The sequence below is a fragment of the Centroberyx affinis genome, unplaced genomic scaffold (assembly GCF_046629955.1).
Source record: "Centroberyx affinis isolate AG114_WGS23_722 - 3 ecotype Tasmania unplaced genomic scaffold, CSIRO-AGI_Caff_v1 ptg000915l_1, whole genome shotgun sequence".
Classification (NCBI taxonomy): domain Eukaryota; kingdom Metazoa; phylum Chordata; class Actinopteri; order Beryciformes; family Berycidae; genus Centroberyx; species Centroberyx affinis.
Window position 1 is genome coordinate 517,731 of NW_027279498.1, and position 23,697 is coordinate 541,427.

General features: G+C 44.0%; 2 protein-coding genes across 2 annotated transcripts; one reads left to right on the forward strand and one right to left on the reverse strand.

Annotated features, from left to right (window-relative positions):
* The first annotated feature begins 427 nt into the window (after nt 1-427).
* On the forward strand, nt 428-16,179 carry LOC139645850 (TOG array regulator of axonemal microtubules protein 1). The gene is made up of 23 exons (XM_071521711.1): nt 428-579; nt 1,195-2,382; nt 4,272-4,338; nt 6,368-6,496; nt 6,626-6,895; nt 7,015-7,295; nt 7,668-7,897; nt 9,008-9,108; nt 9,198-9,368; nt 9,635-9,700; nt 10,008-10,171; nt 10,314-10,482; nt 10,877-11,113; nt 11,571-11,694; nt 12,188-12,293; nt 12,770-13,005; nt 13,113-13,271; nt 13,363-13,489; nt 13,627-13,742; nt 13,973-14,156; nt 14,352-14,571; nt 14,694-14,780; nt 14,914-16,179. The coding sequence occupies exons 2-23, from the start codon at nt 1,348-1,350 to the stop codon at nt 15,171-15,173; spliced, it is 4,539 nt and encodes a 1,512-aa protein (XP_071377812.1). The 5' UTR covers nt 428-579; nt 1,195-1,347; the 3' UTR covers nt 15,174-16,179.
* A 2,354-nt stretch (nt 16,180-18,533) lies between these two features.
* Nucleotides 18,534-23,327, reverse strand: ccdc28b (coiled-coil domain containing 28B). The gene is made up of 6 exons (XM_071521734.1): nt 23,189-23,327; nt 21,709-22,022; nt 20,613-20,782; nt 20,203-20,357; nt 18,716-18,738; nt 18,534-18,588 (listed from the first exon to the last, which is right to left on the reverse strand). Exons 2-6 carry the CDS (start codon nt 21,942-21,944, stop codon nt 18,534-18,536), a joined length of 639 nt encoding a protein of 212 aa, XP_071377835.1. The 5' UTR covers nt 21,945-22,022; nt 23,189-23,327.
* Nucleotides 23,328-23,697: the final 370 nt, after the last annotated feature.

Consider the following 23,697-nt stretch of genomic DNA (forward strand, 5'->3'; position numbering starts at 1 on the left):
ACTATGAAGAAATATGAATATGTAAAAATATGATGTTTGAACAAATCTTGATATTTGTGTATGGCACCTTACCTAAAATAGAGTTTACAACCAAACCAAAACAGTCAATGTTATGATTGAGGATATTATTGTGGATAACTATCTGTGAACAGCTCTAAACCACCCCGGGGAATGCACTGTCATGGAACACTCAGAATCCTGGGTAGCCATATCACCTTTAGTCGGGTTTAGGCCTTATTATTTTTAAATATCTTGTCAGTGTTTGATTCAGTTTTTCTCACATTCTGCGCTGCACACACGTGACAGCCCTCCTAGCTCCTGGAGACTGGAACTCGCGTCACCATGGAAGCGCTCCGTTTGCGACATGTATTCGCCATTTTGCTGCCTCAGTGTGTGTGGGCTTCTCGTTGAATGCCTGTGTAGCTCCCAAATATTCAACACACCAGATATCAGCTAATGTTACAAGCCGGGAAATATCTGTACTTATAGAACAGTAGCTGCACGAGTATGTCATGGAAATTTGGACGACGTAGTTAGTCTCGTCGAGCGTCACCGAAGGAGGACTTGGGGAAACGCGAGGTCTAATTTTTTGCTGTTTTTCTAACTTTACTAGCCCAGCCAATTCTAACCTAACGTATTTAGCTTGGCTAGCTAGTTTAGCACCTTTTGAGCAATGCTGCAGTCAATGTTCTATGTAGTCAGCTAATTATGTTGTTTAACGTCAGTCGGGAAGTATTATCCCACTGGAGGCTTTGCAGTAACATCGTATAACTAGCTAAGGTTGCTGTCGACATTTCTCACACTTTATTGCTATGAAGTAACGTTACGTTAGCAGAATGAGACCACAGCAAGAAATGTTATTTCAACCATTCTCCACACACGGTGCCACTGACAGCCACAAGTGGTTGTGTGGTTTTGACGCCTAACCTAAGGTAGTTATTTTCCTTTTGTTGTACGTGAACGATCTGGATGCTATCTAGCAATAAGACACCCCATCAGATATCCTGTATTCATGGCTCATTACTGCAGCTTGTTTACATACACTGTTACCGATGCTGTCACGACGCTTTTCACTCTTTGCTGTGTTGGCTTTCATTTGACTAAATTATAGGTGATTAGGGATTTATTCAGTCGATCTACATTCTGTTCTGTGTTCCTAAACTCCACTTCATTTCTTGTATTTTGGATTTACAGCATAACCATCTAACATCGTAACATGAGACCATTTGTACATCGCCAGCCGCTCAGAATGGAATCTCAAAGCAAAGAAGAGGAATATCTCTATCCTCGCTGGATTGTTTTTATTTCTTTGAATTCTCAGCTTTGACCACATCCATAAGACCATCAATGATGATACTTGGATTGATCTCCCAGGAGTTACATGAGCAGCTTCTGGACCTGAAGAATTACCAAAATCGCACAAATGGGGTGGAAGAACTTAAACACATCCTCTCAGAATTGGACATGAAGTTAGTCCCATCGGACAGTATTGAAGAGTTCATCAAGTTTCTCCCCCGACTTCTGGATGACAGCAATTTTAAAGTATTGTATGGCACTTTACAAGTAATAAACATACTCATTCAGCGGCTAGATTCCAATGTAGACAAATATTTCAAACAGATAGCTTTTGTGGCTCTGAAGGCCCTAGGAGACACTCGCACTGTCACCAGGAATGAATACATGAATGTGTTTCGACAGCTGATGAAAATTGTGGGGCCTCGTCAAGTGTTGGATCTTGTTATTGGAAACTTGAGACACAAGAATTCTAGGGTTCGAGAAGATGTCCTTAACATCATCATGGCAGCTATGCTCACTCATCCCAGGAAGGATTTCAACATCCCTAACCTCTGTTTTGAAGTTGCACCGTATCTTGCAGACAGCAAAAGGAAAGTCCGCCTTGCAGCCATTGAACTGTTTGCTGTTTTTGACTATTGCCTTGACACGGGGAAAAAACAGCCCCTGATGAAAGCTGTGGACATGGTTGAGCTCAATGAGGATGCGGAGGGTCTTATGGCAGCTGTGCAAGCAAGACGAGCAAGGCACGTCCTTCCAAGACTCTCCTCAGAGGGGGTGGTGGAGTATGCCTTGGTGGTGCCCAAACCAGGACATCGGTCCTCCCCACAGTTTGCTTCTGGAGCGGACCTGGACTGGGTGCTCAATGGAGGGCGGATAAGCAGTGCCAGGAGCCACAGGACCGAACCAGACTCTGATCGGTTGTACGGCTACGGCAGCTTAGGCTCTCTCACTGATGACCTTCCACTTCAAAGGAGGATTGTCAGTGCAGGTAAAGGGAAGAACAAGCTGCCCTGGGAGATGTCAAGTCTCTCATCCACTGAGAGTGACCAGCCATGCAGTGCCCCCAATGGAAAGTGCTCTGAACAGGTGGGGTCCAACATCACTACCGACTTGCCATACTCTCACTTATCTCACATGCTACTTATGTAATCTGGACACATTTCTTGATACATTTTTATTGGCTCTATGATGCTGTCTCCACAACTACAGACATATAAAGGTGCCGCAGCTGCCGCATATTTTGCCCTTTTAGTTTGTCATTGATTGTCATTAATGAAGCAGTCATTGACTCAACAAGCTGTGTTCACCTTTTTTGTCCATAAGGGCTTCTAAAAATAACCATGCAAATCCAAAGCGATTAGCACTTAATCAGTCATCCATTGACTGCCTTTACCGAGGTTTTAGGAGCACCAAAGTGTCTTTCATATTGACTTTGAAATCACCTAGGATCTCAAGGGCCAGGCATTTAGGTTGATTTGTCTCCAATCACTCAGCAAGTGCAGTAATTGCAAGGAGCATGAAAAGATTGGTTGTTTGTGTGTGCGAAACATGGTTGCTTTCTGTTTGTTTTATGTCTTGCACAATTCACATGGAGCTGATTAAGTGAAACCTCGATGATACTTCATTCATCCTCGAAAAGCTGATGTCTTGACAAACATTAATCTGCCCATCGCTTATGTTAGACAACAAAAAAAGTCAGAATATTGAACAACTCCTTTACTGCCTGTAGACCTAATGCTTGAATAAGCTGGCTCATAACCAAAGACCAAAGGCACCGACCTAAAGAGCCTAATGAAATCCCAGAGGTGGCACTTTTCTCAGAGGTGGTTTTGGAAAACATACATAAATGTAATTACACCTCTCATGATGTTGAACAGGTATGATGATATCTTACCACACACAGCTCTGTGGTGTCCTCTTCAAACGATCATTGCCTTGTCTGTATTATTTACATCAGAGCATTTCTTTAGCAACATAATGTGTCCAGACTCCATATACACACAATAGGAATTTGTTACATTGTTAAACTATACACGTCAGAGCACACTGGCATTCCTGGAATAGGTAGGCGGCTCATTATCCTGCACAAGGACACTGCAAGAATGAGCCTTGCGACAGTCAGGTTATATAAATACCAGGTTAACCTACCACTTCATTTGGTTAAGGAGTGAATTATGGAAGTTGTATCATATATTGTATCACTTGAAAACAAACATTAGGATAATTATATATTCACTGAACATTCAGCTACTATGAAACCAATAGGAATAATGTCCATGGGCCATGATGACAAGATGTATTTTATGAGGCATGAATTTACCATATTTTGTTCTGTGAACTATTACCCAGCTTAGAGCCTTCCCTTGAAAACCTTCTGTTTACAGCAGCCTCTGTTTCCCGGCAACACCATTACCACACAGCGCACTTGTTGGAGGGGGCGTGAAACATAATTGGTAATATCACAGGGTTGTGGTTGTAAAACAAGGCTTATTTACTGCTCTAGTGTTGATTACAATCACACTGAGTGCTCTGCAATGTGAGTTGATCAGATAGCAGGTGGTGAGATTGACCTCAGCCAAAGACGGCCTCAAAGGATGAGATGTGAGCAGTGATGGAAAAATCTGTCATCACTCTCTCTCTACTTCACTTATTCATCTTAGACCAAGGTTTCACAGGTGCCATGGTTGCACCTTGACAGTAAAAGTTTCATGAGAACAGTAGACATCATGTACATTGAGGTGTGTCTCCTTACAATAGCAGAATCCCACCCAAAGGCCAGTGTCTCTTGTCTGAGCTGGCAAAGTCTCTTCTATGTCCCTTTGTTGAGGCCAGTGGATGGAATTACTCTGAGGCTCCCTCTGTCTCAGGATTTGTCATTTGAACTTCAAATGCTTCGGATTTGTCATTTGAACCCTTTCTTGTCACTCTCAAAGGAAATGATTTTCACAGTATTATGTAATTCTTCCCCCTCATAGTTGGCCAGTGAAGACTGCTTGTCCCTATCCAGGAAGCTGAGTCCAGAGACATACGTACCCAGTTTTGGTGAGTGTCCCCACTTCCCTCTCTTATATACTCACGTGAAGACCATGAGGTGTCAAGTGCAGTTCAGTCGTTGTCATGGTCAACTTTAGCTGGACTCTAAATTAGAGCATCTTTGAATTGGATTAGCATGCTGAGTCAAAGGAGCCACGCTGCCGCACGCCACCAAAAGCCCTGAGAAGAGCAGGTTGCTAGGCTGCCTGGCTGACAAGTGTCATACCAGTCTCACAAGATGCCAATAGAATCCTCTGCACCGTACCACTCATCCATTGACTAGCCCACTGGTATGTTATGGACATTAGGAATCCTCTCAACAGTTTGTCTTTAAACGTCTTTCAGGATTTCACCTGGCATTGCTGCTCTTAAATCTGTGGAGCTGCAAACCTGTACAATTAGCTAAGCCCATGTAGATTACAAACATAGCCTTGACGGATGCTTTTTTTCTTGAGTTATTTGTCCAATGGCTTCAATGTATGTGGGTGCCAGAAATATTGTAGAAATGTGGCAACTGGGCTGTCATTTTAAACAAGATGGATTGTTGACGTGGGAGTCAGAAAGACACTCTGTGTCCTCTCCATGGGAGATGCATTCAATAAACAGATTCAGAGCATGAGCCATGGATGCAGGCTAATTATTAAAACATCAGTTCAGCCCTAAAATGTCTCTGCTGCTTACACTGGTAAGAGAATGTGGTATATAGTAGACCCTAATACATGTGTTTCTTCCCCCTGCTTGATTATCAATAGCGAGAGGCTCTTGCAGTTAGCCAACTGCACCAGAGAATCAAGCCCAGCCAATGTGCAGTGTTACAGCTGCTGTAATTGTAACAAGGGATCATGGGTTCATGGTCCCTGTCAGTGGAGTCCAATTAAAGACGACTTACCAGCAGCTCACTCAAATTGACAAGCCCTCAGCTAGGAGCAGAGCAGTCAAGAGAAGAGGCCTAATGATGGGGATTGTCCAGACTAGATACGAGGGTTACTCTGAGAGAAAAGGAACTATTGGCTACTTGCTATATCTTGCTATTCATCACCACATTTTTGTGTTTTCAACATGACCTCATGTCAATATCCCCCTCTGATGATCCAGTAAAAACATCACTGACATGAGATGCAGGCTACAACCCTGATCTGGGACTTTCCTTTCTTGATCCATTGGCTGTTTGATTTTGACTGCTTACACAGGGCTCAAACTCACTTCCACTGCTACTACTATAGCTCATGTAATCTGGACACATGCTAGTGGTAATCCTTAAATCAAGATTACAACTGTAGCAGGTGTTCTGAGACTTAATCTCAGGTGTTTTTACCATACCCACTACTAATCAGTTAATGTGTTTTGCTAAAGTTTTCCTGTTGTGTGTAACATTACTGTGTAAATGTCCAGTCTTTATGCCTGCAATTGTTCTCAATATTAGTGTGTGACCCCCTGCATGGCCTCTGTGTACAGGAACAGCCAGTCCTCCCAGGCAAGACTGGACTTGAATCTGTTTTAACTGTGGGCTGCAGAATTTGCCAACAATTTTTACCACCCAGGTCAAACAAACAATGTCCGTCTAATCTATCCAATCCAATTCTCATAAAATGTGTTTTTCTATCATGATTGAATTTAAGCACTCCTCACGATGGAAACCTCTCAGCCAAAAGGTCAGCAATATTTGTTAAACTTGGACACAAACATATCAACTAAAATAGTTGGATCGGCTCAGATATCCATACTAAATAAAGGGTTTGGATCACCGCAGTGGAAAGAGAGTTGAACTGACCATCAGCAACTTTATTACAATAGTACACTTCTATCCTATGATACCACCAGGTCATGTACAGAGTATAATATACTATATATGTAGCATCATGATACCTCAGCAGACTTTTAATAATTGTAGGGTCACAATACCTATAGTGCCTTTGTCCAGTATATTTTTTATCATGGATATAGCAAGGGATTGTTATTGTCATACTAGGTACTATTGAAGTATCGTGCAACCCTGCTAGGTTTCTAGTGAGAATGGCAGACTATATTTTCCATGTAGGTTCTGCAGAGCTGCAGAAGCCGCAGTCCTCCAGGAGGAGGGAGTCCCCAGCACGCCTCAGGAGAAGCGGAAGCCTGGACTTGGACCCCGACATCTTTAAAACCACCAACTTCTCTGACCCAGACAGTGGTAAGGAATCCTTACCTTAACAATCTTCAAACTTCAGCCAACCATGAACCATTTTTCCACCTACCTACCTTTGTAGGTGTTGTTTGTTGGGTCCTTCAGGGCGAATATCCTTGTGATTGTCTCTCACAGTGGCACCCAAGGCACGCATTCTCTCGGGGAACCCCAGTGTTGAGCGCACATTTTCCCTGCCCGCTAACCCCACCACACCCGGCTCCTTCCTACTGCCCTCCTACCCACTGGCTGCACTCCCAGCAGGCCTGCTCACTCCAACACTGTCCCGCCGTCGAGCAGACTCCTCCCTCTCTATGTCCAACACCTGGCCCAACAAGAGAGAGAGTAGCCCTCACCAGCGAGACCCCAGCCCCTGGAGAGACACAGCAGGCAAGGGGATGGGAATGGGTAATCTAGTAAAAGGGTTTTAAATGGAATGTAAAGATGTGTTCTCTATCTTGGTGCCTGTATCTTCTTGAAAGTGAGTTTCTTTTCTCTTCTACTCCATCCCCTGCCCCCTCTAGGAGACCAGATTTCTAGCAGATGCTCTCCCAGGCCTCTTCGTGCCTCCCTGGTGAGTTCCTCCTCCACCTCATCGTTCCGCCGGGCTCTGAGCAGCACTAGGGCAACCCTCTCCATCTCGCCAGTTCTCCCTCCAGCAGAGCGGGCCCAGTCTCATAACGGCCAGAGGTCCAAAGCTCCATCCAGCCCCCAGAACCAACAGCTGGAGAGGAACCTTGATCTGGATCTTTTGACTATCAATACTGTGCAAGATCCTCAAGAGGATGAGCCTCTAGATATGGAGGAGGTCAGCAAAACTGTCTGTTTTTTCCTTAGAAAGCTAGCTGGAAAATATAGGACACTGCAAGTTTCAGCTTGCATCCTGGACATGAGGGAATCCTGAATGTTCTGTACCCAAAACCCTGATTACTTCAGTGCAGTGAAATGAAATATGGGTTATTGCGCCCTCCCCTTAACTGCAGTAGGAGAAAAATTAGGTTAGATATAGTCTGAATATCTGCAGTGAGTGAGTATCAGCACTAGATAGGTGAAAAGGGTTTTGATCATGTATAAATTGCTATTGATCCAGCACTTTACGTGTCAGTTGACAGCTGTTTTGCATTACACACAGTATGCTCCTCTCCATGCTCATGTGTGCCAATTTGTGTGTTGCTTAAAGATGTTGCACTCGCTGCGCTCAGTGCGCAATAGCGCTGCCAAAAAGAGGGCCAAAGTGAGCCTTAGCAGTTCGGACCCGGACCCAGACAGCCCTGACTCGGCCGTGAAGCTGGAGCTGGGCCTGGACTCACCGTCTCGCTCCTCCCCCGTGGTCACCAGCCCAGCCAGCGAGAGTGGCCTTTCCAGTCTGTACTCACCCCCCAACTCCACCCACAATGGCATCAAAACCAGGTAAAGGATCCACATTTTGCAGCAAGTTTTCATAGGATTTGCACACATTGACTGCGTTTACATGGACTTGAGTATCGCGGTTATGATCAGGTTTTTGAAGTATCCCGTTTTTGTGTTTGCGCATGTAAACATCATATCCCGATTTCAGAAACCTGGATAAGCCCTTATCCCGGTTTTGAGAAACCCGATTATGCTAGCTGGAGTACTCCGAAAGAAACCGGGATACTGTTGCATGTATACATCTTATCCCGGTTTCTGACCGCTGCCAACTACCTGCGCAGGCGCTGATGTGATGAAAGAATTAAATATACTTGGCAGTTTAGATGGGAGAAAGCATCGAAATGCTGACCTATTCAAGTCTGTAGTATACAGACTACAGGACGCCGGTTTCCCAACACGTACAGTGGAGCAAGTCAGGTCACGGTGGAAAATACTAAAGAAACATTACTACGTGGCCAATGATCAAAACAAAACAGTCAAATTAATTTAAGGTTAACAGTTACAAAGGAATATCAGTAACGATTTCAAAATTGCCGGTTTGTGTTGTAAACATCACAGACCCCTGCGCAAATAGCATGCAGTAATCAGTAATCGGGATACTAGTATTCATGTATACGGGGATATGAATAGCCAGAACACATAGCCTCTGTGTTCCATGTAAACGCCATATGCTGAATATGATCAAAACCGGGATACTCAAGTCATGTAAACGCAGTCATTGTCATCATGGTGGCATCTGTGTGTGTGTGTGTGTGTGTGTGTCTAGACACATTCTTGTGAACACAATCTACATACTGATGAGGAAAAACTGATTTTCTTGAAACTACTAGTCTATAACACCTTAATATTTTTAAGATACAGGCAAGTATGTTGACATAGAAATATTTGTTAACAAATGCATTCATTGGCTTAATAAATTACCTCATTGGCATAACTGGTTATGTCTAATATATCATGGGGATTATGGCGGGACATTAGGTGCCTCTTATATTATTTCAGCTAATGGAGTAAATGTTATTCCCAAGCCCTGTGACTAGGCAAAGCAGTGATCTGATGTCCATCTGGTGCTATATTCCAGCATAATTTCTCACTTGTCACATCTGTCAACAGTCCTGGAAACTCTGCTTCTTCAGCAGCAAAGCCTCGCATTGCAAGAGTGCCTTCTGCAAAACTGAGGTCTTCTGTGTCCATGGACTTCAGCAGCCTTCAAGGTAGAGTAAAGATAAGATGATTTTGGCCTTTGCGTTGCATTGTGCTGTATCTTATTTAGGTGTTCATTTCTTGTTTGCATTTTCTCTAGGATTTTCTCAGAAAGACAGAACCTCATCTGAGGTGGGTGTGGTTGGCCAGAGAGTCACCTACTCCAATGGTACAATCAAAACTGAGGAGGAGAATTGGACAAGAGAGCCCTCCTCTCCTCCAGTCAAACCAGCCTGCCGCGAACCAGTCAGAGCTCTGAAGCCTGCCAAAGGTCAGCCAATGGCCTGTTGGAAGCCATCGTGAACCACTGTGAATTATCAGAAAAATAGGCATAGTTAATGATAAATACACAGAGTATGCAAAAAAGTGTGCTTGAAAATCTGTCTTGAACCTTTCTACCCCTATCCATCTACATCTCCTCATTATCAAAGTGTGTTTAATTGATGAAATCAAACAGAGAACATAGGTTTCCCCTGGAAATAATATTTTGTAAGCTTGGTATAATTAATCACTCTTCTTCTCTCCCTTGTCCCGTAGGGTCTCAGAGCTACAGCAGCAGGACCTCACCAGCCACAGACATGCCTGAAGGAGTGTTTGGAAGAGGTCAGTCTCTACAGCTGTTTCTTTATGTTCTAGCTCAGTTCTGTGTTTTACAACAGATTGAAAGGTAAGGCTTCGTACTTCCCAAGGCCCTGTCTCTCAAGACAGCCAAAAACCTTTAGCAGGCAAGCATAGGTCTTGTTTTCCAGTAATGCTCTTGCCTTATGCAAACATAGTCTCCACATCAAGTTCACAAGTCAACTGAGTTCATGTGGCTCTCATTATTAGTTTATGAATCCAGGCAGTATGGTCTCCACCTCTCCAGTCATTTGTTTGAGCTCTCTGCATTCGTCCCCGCAACGCTTCCTAGGTGTGTTTGGCTCTGCAGTCTTCTCCAGCCGTCCAGGTGTTGCCCCGTCATTTGAGCAGGGTGATATGGTGGCCAAACCCCCCAGCGACCCCCCAGCAGGCATCTACGGCCATGCTGTATCTGGCAGTCACCTAGACAATGATGACAGCCCACGTCCAGAGGAGGTTAGTCCCACTCCTGTCCAGTGGTAAACTATAGAATAGAAATGACCATAACCATTACCAGGATTGTCTGTTGCAAGACATAGAAAGTCTCCAATTACCAAAGCGCCCCCTGGTGTGTTTTCTGTTGGCGTATGTGTAGGAGAGGGGGAGGAATGCAAGGTTCAGCCGGGATAAGATGCGGGTCCAGCGTCTGGATCCACCAGAGGGTCAGGTTGGTCAGGTGGACCCTGCACGAGACGAGCTACGCCACCGCGTCAAACGGATGCTGTCTAATCCACCCGCAGAGGAGAATAAAGCGCCTGTCATAAAAGGCAAGAGAGTTTATTGGAAACCTGCCCTCACTAATTGTATTTTTCTTTAAAGCTACAATTGGAAATTTATTTTAACATCAAAATTTTGGCTATTTTCACCAAATGTAAGCAATCTTTTGCAGCCTCAAAATACATGTAAAACTTATTTTTTAGATATGACATATCTATATTGATATATCGATATGACAAAGAATATCAATTCACTATAAACAAATCCAGTAATAAGACAACAGTCTTTGAACATGTTGTCACCACTCTGCAGTTTTGGATTCGGCCTTTAACTGATTTGCATTTGGTTTTCCTTCATGCTCTTTAAGGCAAAGGAAATAACCCATGTGTGCAGCTCACACTGTTTGCAGCCAGAGACTTGAATGGATGCTCTTCTCTGTTGTAGATCTGCATCTGAATGGCAACACGGTGCCCTCCACCAAGGCAGACCATTCCCCCGACGAGTCCCCCATCAGTCCCACCAGTCCTAGCAGCCCCCCTGGACCCCAGAGCCCCATCAAGTGCTTCACTCCGCCCCACCAGCCTAGCCCCCCCACGGTGCCCCCCAACCCCAAAACCTTGCCCCGCCTCAGGAGGGCCCCTAGCCTCAGCAGGACCCGACCCTCACTCTCCCACAGCTCAGGTCAGTGGAGCTAACAACCCAAGACATCTTCTACACGCTGCACCCAACATAAAGCTCCATCCTCTACATCTTAAGCATCCAAAATATCCCTTTATCCGTCTGTATCATTATCATGATGCTCTGTTTCTCCAGCTCTCAATAGGCCTTCACACTTGGTTATGTAGTGTTACAATCCAGCAGTATTCCATTGCACTATGAATAAACCTGTGCTTTAACAGGTCTGTGTTTATAGAGCATGTTGGCACATTAATTAGACCATCAAAGCTAACAGAGCATGGGTGAACAAGATGTTTGTTCGGGTAATGTGCCACAATGCTTTGTTTTGACAACCTACTATTAATGCACCTCCACCCACACACACTGCTTGTTTTCAGACTGATAGAGATGTAACATGAGACTGAATCTGTGTGTGTGTCTGTGTGTGTGTGTGTGTTGTGGTGGCTGTGGGGCCATCCAGATGAGTTGTCCCCTGGTACTCTCAGTCAGAAGAGAGATCCGTCGGAGCCTCCAGAGCTCCGTCCATTTTCCAAACCCGACCTGGCGCTGACGCAGAGCTTCAAACTTCTCAGCTCAGAAGACTGGTGAGTCTGGTCACACATTATCTGGGCCACACTACTTCAGAGGAGAACGCACTGAACAGTTTTTGTTATTAATAGTTTTGATCCGTCATACTGGTAACTCAAGTCCAGGGTTCCCACGCAGGTCTAGAAAATATGGAATAAAATGGGAAATTAATTTGATAAGTTCCAGGTATTGAAAAGCTTAGGAATTGCATTACAAAAGACTGAAAATGTGCCAATACACAATGACCTCCTATTTTATATAGTTGCAAATTAGTAATTTCATATATTGTGATATTTGATGTTTTGAAACGGAATCTTTGGCCATACATTCACAGACGTTAGTAGATAAACAGACATATTGACCAGCCACTATCAGCATACATCATATTGAACACCAACCAAAATCTTCAAATTCAGACAAGAAATTGAAGTCTTGAAAAAACATGGGATTTTAAAATGTAGGAACCCTGCAAGATGAGCTGTCTGTCAGCCGTGTCATTTTTGAATGCAGGGAGAAGAAGATCGAGGGTCTGACCTTCCTGCGGAGTCTGGCCCAGTACCACTCGGACACGCTCCACAGCAGGCTGCACGACGTCTGCCTGTCTCTCATTCAAGAGGTAGCACATCACACAGTGTCACACTCCCTCATCCTACTGACCATCTGACATGAGCTACATCAGTTACTTCTTTGAACTGCATCTCTTTTGATTGATCTCTTGATATCTGACTTGGTAATTTGTCTTTATCATAGTAATCATGCATCCTCTCTGCCCTGATTGCTAGATAGATAAAAAAAACAAACTCCTGCTTTCCTCAGGTTAATGTTTATCTTTAATGTATCTTTAATCTTGAATATTTGTACTTGATTGTAGTGCTATCTACAGTGCAATCCTTAAGTATTTGAACAGTGACACAGTTTTTGTTTTGGCTCATGATAACCTGCTTTACTGTCATTGACACTTCTTTGGTCCTCATGTTGAGAGAGAACCAGACTCCAAATGCTAGTGTCACACCTAGAATCAACTCCAGACCTTTCATTATTGCTTTTCTTTTGTTAGTTCTTTGCTGCTGCAATAAAGTTAATCTTATCCAGGTGAAGAACCTGCGGTCCGGAGTCTCGAGGGTTGCTGTGTGTACGCTGGCCGACCTGTACAGCCACCTGCAGAAGGCGATGGACCAGGAGCTGGAGGGGACAGCCAAGGCCCTGCTGCAGAAGGCCGGAGAGAGTAACGCCTTCATCAGGCAGGACGTGGATGCAGCGCTGGACTGCATGGTGCAGCACTGCACCCCCACTCGCGGCATCAATGCCCTACTTACTGGGGGACTCAGGTCAGGATGCACACTTACATACGCACACAAGAAAGTGTTGTTTAACCAGAATTACAAGTGGCAGCCTAATTATCAACTTTTATAACTGTTTTTACCTCTGCTGTTAGTCATCTGAACGCAGTGGTGAGGAAATGCACAGCCCAGCACCTGGCCAATCTGGTAGAGAAGGTTGGCGCTGCCCGCCTCCTGTCTGGAGGGAAAGATCTCACCGACAGAATCCTACCCGCCGTCACCAAGCTGGCACAAGACTCCTCACAGGAAGCTCGGTATGTAGAGAATGGCTTTGTGTTGCTCCAAATTGATTTGTTATCAATAGTAGTGTCTGAGTTGTCATTATTATACTGGTCCAATCCATAGGTACTTTGGGCGGCGGATGCTGCTGTTCCTGTCATCCCACCGTGACTTTGACAAGATCCTGGAGAAATACATCCCCACCAAAGACCTGCCGACTGTCAGAGACACGGTCTTCACTCTCCAGACTAAGGTGCAATGTTTGTTCGTGTATGTCTATCTGTCATTTGATGTCAGGATTCAAACCTTTTCAGTGGAGGCCAAACCCTGCCGCTGTACAAATAATGCAAAAAGTTTGGTGTTATTACATGGGGGTTGTGTGTTTTTTAGGGTCTTGGTGAGATGCCCCAGGACACACCGTCAGCCAGGGGCAGACGGTCCCTCCCAGGCAGTGGCACAGTCAGGGCCTCATCTCTCACCAGAGAGCCACTCCACCAGACCAACAGGTGAGTATCCACATCCGCCAGAACACCAGACTTTCCTGTAAACATCACACTGAGTTCAGTGTCTTTGTATGATGCTGTCGACTCCCTCTGTATAAACCTCCGATTAAGCAACTGTTGTAGTTTGTGCACAAAGATGTAATTTGCAAATTTTGTGTAGTGCACATATTATTTACAATTTGCCCACAGGTTTATAAAGGTATAGTATTTGATGTATTTTGCACCATCTACAGGGAGTCCCATAGCCAGTACAGCTGCAGATCTCAGGTACACAGTATTGCAGACAAGACTGAATACATCAAGCAGATCTCAGCTCTGTTGGGTTCAAAGGACTTCCGAGAGCGGATCAAGGGAATCGACCAGCTAGTGACTGACTGCCAGCACAACCCCAACATGGTCATCAATAGCATGTTCCCGGTTAGTAACTACTAGCAGTTTTTAAAAAAATATTTCCCTACTCATACCAGTATTCCTTTGCCATGTACCTGACTAGCTAGTCCCTTAATTACCATACACATCTGTTTAGACAAGAGAGCACCTCTGAACTGTCTCTCTTGTACCTCCACCCTTTCTTTGTTCCTCTCACTCCTCTCCCTTCTCCCCTTCTGTCAGGTGTTTGATGCCTTCAAGGCCAGGCTGCAGGAATCCAACAGCAAGGTCAACCTGTATGCCCTGGAGTCTCTGCAGAAAATCACCAACTTGATGAAAGACCACCTGTCCCAGGTGGTCAACATCCTGGTCCCGGCTATCGTGGACAGTCACCTCAACTCCAAGAACAATGCCATCTACTCCGCTGCTATTGGAGCCATTAACGCACTTATCCTAAATCTCGGTACTTGTCTCTGGCATTAATGTCCAAATATCTCTTTTATAGCTGAAATATGAGGTTCAGTCAGAGTTTGAGAGATGGTAAGTTTATATTTGACCATGTTATTTTCTTTGTTTCCATGACAGATAACATCCTCCTCCTCCAGCCTTTCTGCACCAAGGCCCAGTTCCTAAGTGGCAAAGCTAAGGTGGATCTTATCGAAAAGGTTGCAGGTATGTCTGTTGCAATAATTCTGTCCTATCTGGCACCACATTGGACACTATGGTCAATCAGTTATGGCCACAGCCTTTGAACTGGTTATTGTTGTTTGACCACTTCCTCTCATTTACTGTTTTTTGTATCCAGATCTTGTGACAGCGCTCTACCCTCGGAAGCCCCAGATGGTGGAGCAAAAAGTGCTGCCTTTGCTGTGGCACCTCCTGGGCACCTCCAGCCACAGCGGCACTATTCACGGCCGGGGCGGCAGCGTGCGGGGAGCCACCGCCAATCTGTGCCAAGCCCTTTATGCTCAGATGGGGCCCAGCCTGGCCGAGTGTGCTGCCTCCCAGCCTGCCAATGTCCACAAGGGCCTCAATGAGGTCCTGAGGACTTTGTCCTACCCGTGAGGAGTAAAGACAAAATCCAAATGAAACCAAACGCTGGAAGAGAAGAACACTAACACTGACCTTACTTGAAGACAGAGATGTTCTACATTTCTAATAGTGCCTGCACTTTTATATCATTAAAGAGAAAGTCCTTAAAAATTAGGAGCTCTTAACTCAATCCTTATCTCAGCGAGATTTCCTCTGGTACAGAAGCTTGGGCAGACTTTAACACGTTGGCATCAGGTCTCACACATATTCAACAACCTGCTCTCTTTGCACTTTGAAAAAGTAGCTCATTATCATGATAGACATCATGAGATTTACATTGTACCGTCCTATGATTGTCATTGCTGTTTTTTGTTTTAAGAATCTTAACATATGTACTGTAGACAAATCAGAGATACTATTGCAGAATGTAACATTGAAATGCACAAAAAGAAGAGGAAGCAAGGGACCTGAAAGGTGTATATTTTTGCTGTTTCATCAAATGTGATGTGATATTTTTAAGATGTGTCTTACATAGTTGTTTTGAAGATTTGTGAATTGAAATTAACAAGGATATTACAAAATACTTTTGTACAGCTCAAATGTGTAATTGCACAGTATTAGCCTAATCTGTAATCGTATGCTGTATGATGTTACAGTATATAATTTATCTATTGTGTAACGTTATGGTTTTAAAGTCCTATTGTATGAAACATTTTAATGATGTGCTGAGTTGGTACAGTCCTTTTTCTGCATGACCAAAATTTACTGACAGGGGATCAAAATTAATGTTTATATTTTTGTTAAGGAGATATCTATGTACACCGATGCCTGAATCAAGGTTGAGTTCGAACTAATTCTCCTGATATAACATGGAAAGGATTTAGCTTTACACAAATGGTTGATTCAGAAACGGTGAAGCCCCGATCTGTGATTCTGTCTCAGTTTAGTGCCAGTCTTAAAGTAGCCTTTTCACTCTTCTATCATTAAATTATATTGAACTTGTTTGTGAACAAGTGGAGAGACAGAATGATATATAAATAAAGTGTTTTATTTCTGTAAAAATAGCCTCCAGTTGCCTCATTCAAATGTTGATGGATTGGATACGGGAAGAGGGTTTCGACCGCAGCTGTTTCATAAAGAAGGCCCACACACACTGTCTCTCTGTGCTTTCCTGTCATTGGACAAATTACATGTGGTTAGCCTCATGACCACATTCTTGAGTGGAGAAGGGACTTTTCACTCACACCAAAGCGCAGAATATGAAAATATAACAGCTTACTGTGTTTTCCACAATTTAATGTTACAAAACATTAACACACGCTCCAAACATTTGATCTGAGGTGGATCTTGGTCATGGAGGCATGAAGGTGTGCAGGCTCTCTTCATTTTCACCCGTAGCCCTCTCCAAGGTATCTAGACCTGAATGTATATTTTATTTTATTTTTTTAATAGGTTAAAATGTCACATCATCCATGGACTAGCCCAGTAAAATGTTAGTCTAATAAAATAGCTCAACATTCAGAAAAATTGCATAGTCATAACAATTACAGCTACATTTTATTTTGATTAGTGTCTTCAAGAAAGAAAGTGAAAATGAAAAGTGAAAGTAAAACACAAAGAAAAACACATTGTATGATTTTCAGGTTCATAATTTGCTTTTATTTATGGGCACAGTTACTGAATACACGTAAAAACATATTTCACCCAAAGTTTGTTTTCTTTGATAGTGTCTAATTTATATGGCATGATGTCCAAATCTCTAAAACAGTGTTATGAAAACATCAGTCTTGAGGTGAATTATCTCTTTGACATGTAAAAGAATGCAAAAATATAGCAAGGCAAACGCCGGACTATGGAAAATTGATGCATCTTTGAGAGAGAAACCAATGTCAAAAATGTACCATGTCGCTGTAGAGGCTACGCAGGCCCAGGCCTTAGGAGAAGAGAGGTAGGCTTAGCAAGCAGTAGAACGAAAGGCCTATAATAGCTTTCTAACGACCCAAAGTAAGCTGCTCTTGCTAATCACATGCTTTGATGTTTCAATTGAACACTAACGTCACTCTAATTGCCTTCTCAGCGTTTATATATCATGGCTGAGGTGCATTAGTTTCACGTTTGGTATTAAATAAAACATAAATTATGATCTCACCCCCCCCCCCCCCCCCCCCCAACAAAAAATGCAATTATGAAAGTAGCTGCCTTTGTGAAATTGTACCAAACAGAGATTTATGCCTGCTGCACTGTACTCTGTGAATATGCTATTGAACACAGTGAGTGTGTCATGAAAGAGAAACAAGTGAATGTCTTCCAGTGTCTGATTGGAGAGAATCCCTGTGACCTAAATGTTACAGTAGGTGGTTTTACAGCATTGCAGCAGCAGGTTGGGCTGGCTTGTGCTTCGAGGGAAAACTGCTACTGAGCCCTCAGAGGCATTCATAGAAATAAAGCCAAGGCATTCCTGATGCAGCACTAACAAAATCAAGTTCCTCATATCAAACCATCCATGTCAGTAAATACAGTAGCTCAAACCGCACATTGGCAATACATATAACAGTTTCACACATTCCTATACGTATTTCAATTTCATCAAATATACATTTTGTACATAGGTCTCCTTGTGTAGTCCGTGTCTCGCTACTAGTGCTGCAAAATGTCCAATATTCTCCCTTCAAGAAAGGGTCATCCAGCTTCTATTAGATCCAAACCGTTTTCCAGTATTAAACTTTTAGCAAAGATATAAAAATGAGGGAGAGCTTTCTGAATAATAGCAAAAGAGTGAAAAATCCCTCAAAGGTCCTGAGCATCCCACAGTGGCTTTGTCAACGTAAGGGCCGAACGCGCTTGCTACTTCAGTATGGCTCAATTTTTCTTATCATTTGCTAATAGAGACAAATACCTTCCTCAAATGATGCAACAGAGCAGGCCTAATATGAAAGATTAGGCCTGCTCTAATAATAATAATAATAAAAATTAAACTCTCATTAGATGTGCTTCTAGTTATGGAAGTTGGATCACAAATAGTGGACTTAGGAGTATACTAACCTTTTGGATTTAGTCGTACTACTAATTGATCAAATTGACCAAAATGGGATGAACGGGCTAAAAACTTGTACTCAAAATGTATTCTTTGTACAATGAACGCACTGATCGTCTTGTGTGCTGTGAATGAGGGATTTATGATTTTGGTTGAGAGTTCATGTAGTGCCTGCTGCTTGACGTCATTGTGATATTCCCTCGTCTTCATTGACAAAATGGAAAAACCGAGCCCCTCCCCCTCCTGTGGACCTTTCCATTCTGTTGCTAAGGCAGCTGGATCAGAATGTCATGGCAACCTGGCCCGGCTGGATGTTGTGAGAAAAAGATGAGTGGTCGCCATCATCCACACCTCGCTCGTCAGGGACCAGATGTCTTGGGCAGGTCCTGGTTCTCAGCCAAGTGAAGCTTTTGTCTGAGCACAAGCACATTGAGGACTCACACCAAAAGACAAGGGGCTGTGAACTGAAAACAGATTATTCAAATCCAGACTGCCAGGTGAGTCCCATAAATAACCATCCATTCAATTAGAAAAAGGATACATGGAGGTGCTGAGCTCCTCCAGCTGTGGGAACAAATGAAAGGCATGATTGGAGAGGTGTAAACACAAATAGAAACAGCTAGAAATAGAAAGTGATGCAGTAGTACAAGCGAACAATCATTAAATGTGATCATATTACACAACAGCCCCGTGTCACATCAATACTTGAATCGAATTCCCCTCTGCCGGCCGATGTGCAGTTGTTCTTCAAGTTCCCTTCTTTTCCGCACAAAAGGAAAGTCATTTCACAGCCCGTCTGTTTTGTGGCAGAATTATCCAGCGCTGCTACAGCTACCAAGTATTCTTGGCACCGCTATCTGTAATGAGCTGAAGGGTTTTTCACACCACCCTCACACATAGCACAGCAGCCTGCCCACAGAACACATACCAAGCCCAGCAGAGGGTAACAGGGAGCCGCACACTAACAATAGACTCTCTTTCAAGTCATTCTTGGACTACATATCACGTACTGTGCTGGACAAAATTTTACATTTACACACACACTAGTAGCTCATCATAGCATATGACAATTTCAGCATTTACACATGTAGATGTTTAATGTAATCTCAGACATTAGTCATTACTACATTGTTTTTACATGATTTTATGGTGTGCCTGCTCTAATGGAAAATGTACAGCTAAAAGTGAAAGAAAACAAGGGGAAGGTGGGGGTGGCATGCAACATACTGTAGGTCATGAGCCTGACTCATAACATTGCAGATTCATGGTAAATGCTTTAGTCTGCTGAGCCTTGGAGCACAACAGTGCTTACTGCTGTTAAAAGATATAGAAAAGCAACATAAGCAAAACTGGATGCATATTGCAGGGTTCCCACCTCCAATGCAATATTCCATGACTATCTTTAACAAAGTCGGAGCGCTTCCATGACCTAAAAATGTTATTCCCCTTCCCCCCTTTGTTTTTCTAAAGGGGTAAACAGTCTGGTTTCCACTACAGTTGGGCCTGCTGTGGAAAAAAAACAGCTGAAATCTAATGCAATCAATGTGTGGAACAAGTTGGTAAGTACATTCTGGTATATTCCTGTGAAGTGAACCATTTGTACAATTCCCCGAATACAGGAATACACCTCCCAAAATGCCAGGATATTCCAGGAATTCCATGAGAAGTGGGAACTATGGTTAGACCAATATAGCGGTTTGCCGATATATGGGGCTGATATTGGCCTTTTATCACTGATATGATGGAATTTCCTCCCTGACCACAGCTAGGGAATACATATTTTACTCAACAGCTTCAGAGGTGGCAGTCTGTAAAACCTGCCTCACCTTGCCTTAAGCAGCGGTTAATCCACCGACTGAAAATAATTTTCAAAGGAGAGTTTTAGAGTCCCATGATGGTCTAAATGCTGTTTGGGGAACCCTGATCTGATACTGTAACTCTTAAAAAAACAGACCAGGATGACCTTTTGAGAAGTCCTTACAAGAGCGAGTAGAAGCATGTCAGACATTTCTTCCTGCTTGGACTTACATTGCAGAGCAGGTGCTCCAGGTTGTGGTCTGAGGCGCACTTCCTCTGGTCCTCTGACAGCTCCTCCACATGGCTGTCCAGGCTGAAGTGCAGTCGCGCCAGCTTCTCCTGCATCTCGCGCACATGCTCCAGCTGCTCAAAGGAGCACACCTTGCCTAGAAAGGAGGGGGGGGGGGGGGGGTTAGCCAGACGGGCGCAACACTCCCTCCCTCACTAAACCATAAAGTGTCACCTCTTTGGGTACTGAGGGGGATTATAGCAAAGTCAAACAGACAGATGGACAGAAATAGCGGCACGCCGATTCGATTTCGTTCTGTCCGGTGCGACAAAAGCCACTTTCCAGCCGGCTTTATTTTCAGCTGAGTAATGCAATATTCCCGGGGCGGCCCGGCCGGTCGAGGTCGTCTTACCGAAGGCCTGCAGTTTGCCTGAGTGGAAGTCGTTGAGGAGGTTGAGGAGCCCTCCCTCCATCTCCCTCACGTCCGACACGTCCGTGAGGAAGGAGTGCTGCAGGGGGGACGACTGGACGACCTTGCTGGGCCCTGCAGGCTGCGGGGCCCGGGGCTTCTCCTTGTGGGGCCTGGCAGACACACGGAGAGGCAGGAGACATCAGGATCACACGCGGTCTACTCTCTAGAGACTCGTGGCAACATCTGAACACATCCCACCCTTCCGTCTTCTCATCATACACTGCATTGAAGATCTTATTGAGATTATCTTTTAGAGCTGATCGTCTTTCGTGTCTTTCCAGTTCTTTAACATGGAGCTGAAATGCAACCTGCCTCATCTACTTCTGCTTCAGTTAGTGATTTCCTACAATTCCCAGAATGTCTTAGAGATACAGTAGTACAACCAAGAGAGTGAGAGTTTTTCCCATAGAAGTCGAGAGAAGGCGAGAGCTGCACCCCTTACTGCAAACACAACATGTCTTCTGGCTGCACTGCATTCTGGTCTATTGTGGCTACTGTGGGCGGTGAAATTGGTCTCTCTTCCTCTTCTATGATTGATTTCTCCCTGTATGACTGTTGGGAATTGGTGCAAAATGGTGAGTCTAGAAAGAAGCCCTCGCTCTTTGATTCTGAGGAACTGACACCAAAACCTGACATTTACTGTTGATGTATTAGATCGCTGAAAATGTTTCTTCTAATAAACTCCGCTGTAGCTTCGCTGGAAATGCCTGTCTACATTTGGCCAGTTATCCACATGAATAAGAAAAATACACCACCAAACAACAAAATGGGCCCACAAATGCAGAGTACACTGCTAATAGCCAATAGCTGTTGTTTTTGGATCGTTCCTTCAAATTTTGATTCATCACTTCCTCTAGGCGGAGAGGTGACCAACACCAGAATTTAATTTGGGCAAATAGAATATTGTTAAAACACTGTTATTTTTATACTGTAAAAATACAGGTGTATATTTAAAGCTTGGGCTTTTCATCCAGCTGTTCACTTGTCCATTAAGTATGACATATTGTGATACTGTGACTGTGTTGAAGGTACACACCTGGTGGTCTTTGGTGGAGCTACGACCGCAGCGAGCACCTCTTTGGACTGTCCTGGAGCTCCTATGGACCTTTTGTACTTGCCTCTGTTCTTGGGGGAGGGCGGCTGGGGCAGGCCAAGAGAGAAGGTGGCACTTTTGCTGGCAGGCAGGACGGACAGCTTGCGGGGGTTGATAGGAGGAGGAGGGGGCTGGGGGAGAGACACCTTCGGGCTCCGCTTCTTGCGTTTGTCTTCCATGTCGTCGTTGTTGTTGTTTTAAGTGAAGCTCTCCGGGGCAAGATGAGGGGGTGAAGCCTGGCTGATGTACAGGACGTCCTGAAACAACAAAAAGGAAGGAAGTTCAAAGTCAGCAGCAGTGTTAGATCTGTGGAGGATACTGACAGTGAGTCTGCAAAAACAGTGCCAAACTTAGTGTTGCAGCTCAGGATCTCCACCCTGCAGGAAAGGATCTGGTGATGCTTTAAGGATTTTAACGGCATCTGCAGATAAACAAAAGGAGGTGGGAGGAAGTGCCAGCTCAGTCACAGAGGCCATCCTTAAGTTTTCAAATATGGTCAGATGAGGAACAGCATCTCCGTGCAGATGACAGGATTTTGATGGAAACATTTTCTGATTTATCTCAGAATGCTTCCCCTGTGGAACAAGCAGGGGTGACACAGTAGCAGGGATATTTTTAGCGCAGCCTGATTGAGACAGGACTCCAGAGAACCTGTGCTGGGCTGGAGCAGTGTGCAGTGCTGAATTGAAGACATTTTCCCATCAAGCACACCAGAAAATATACACTTCATTGGGCAGATTATAATGGCACCACAATGATAGAAGAGCCTGTATTATAGAAATAGACCTACATCAACCACTTTGAGACAGATGGAGTGAGTATCCTTGATCTCACTGAAACAGCCAACAAAAAACAATCACTATAATATTCCTATTGGGACTTATAGTGTCTGTGGTACTCAAGTTTATAGAGACCTTAATGTATTTTGATTTCTTGTGGTATAACTATTAATATTCCTATGGGGACTTATTGGTTTTCCCCCGATATTTATCTAGTACTCTAAAATTGATGACAGCATTATGGATCTTTATAGTAAGGTATGTTACTGGACCCAGAGACCGCATTAACGTCCAATAGCTCGGCGTGTTTATTCTAGGACACCGGGCCTGAATAACGCATCACCCCATATCATAATAGATGAAATCACATTGTGAAAATAGCGGTTATCTTGTCCATATTGCGCAAGTGTCTGTTGCTGAAGTAGAATCAAAGGTTCTCTGTCCAAAGATGGCCACTAGTCACACAATGCGAACTTTACACGCTGAAATCCCTTCTTTCACCTCGCTTATTCATATTGTAGAAAGTCGGATATATGAACGCTGTGCAGACGGTAATTTATTATGCATTATGGTTACACTCAGCATCTGAAATGATTTGCAGACAAGACGGATAGCGTTGATCGGATGACACAAATAAGACTTACCGAATCAATTACGCACAAAGAGCAAACCCGCTGGACACGGGATCACATCTCTTCTCCCAACATTTAAAACGTGTAAGTACACTTGAACAGAATGAACCATTAGAGACCGCGTAGCTGTTAATTTACTCCTTCTACACCCTTAGAAATTCCTGATGAAATGTAAAGCGCGGCATCAATGCGCTCGGCTTGTGCGGAGCTCGTCTTTATCCCTCTTAAAGGGCCAGTTCACCGCGCCGCGTGCCAGGGACGGAGCAGGGGTGGAGATATTGATGCAAATGTTTATTCAGCGGCCTGTCAGACAAGTGCGATAGCAGGATGCTGCGTGCTGCCAAACGCATCTATGACACGGATAGCTCTCTGCAGTCTTGGATCCCATCTGGGTTATTTTCTAAAGCTTGCCATAAAGCTACAGGATGAGGAGATGTTAACATCTTTTCCACCCTCCTTCATGGGCCACAACTTGAAATATCGCAATCAGTGGCAGTTTATGTTGAGGGTCACACAAGGCA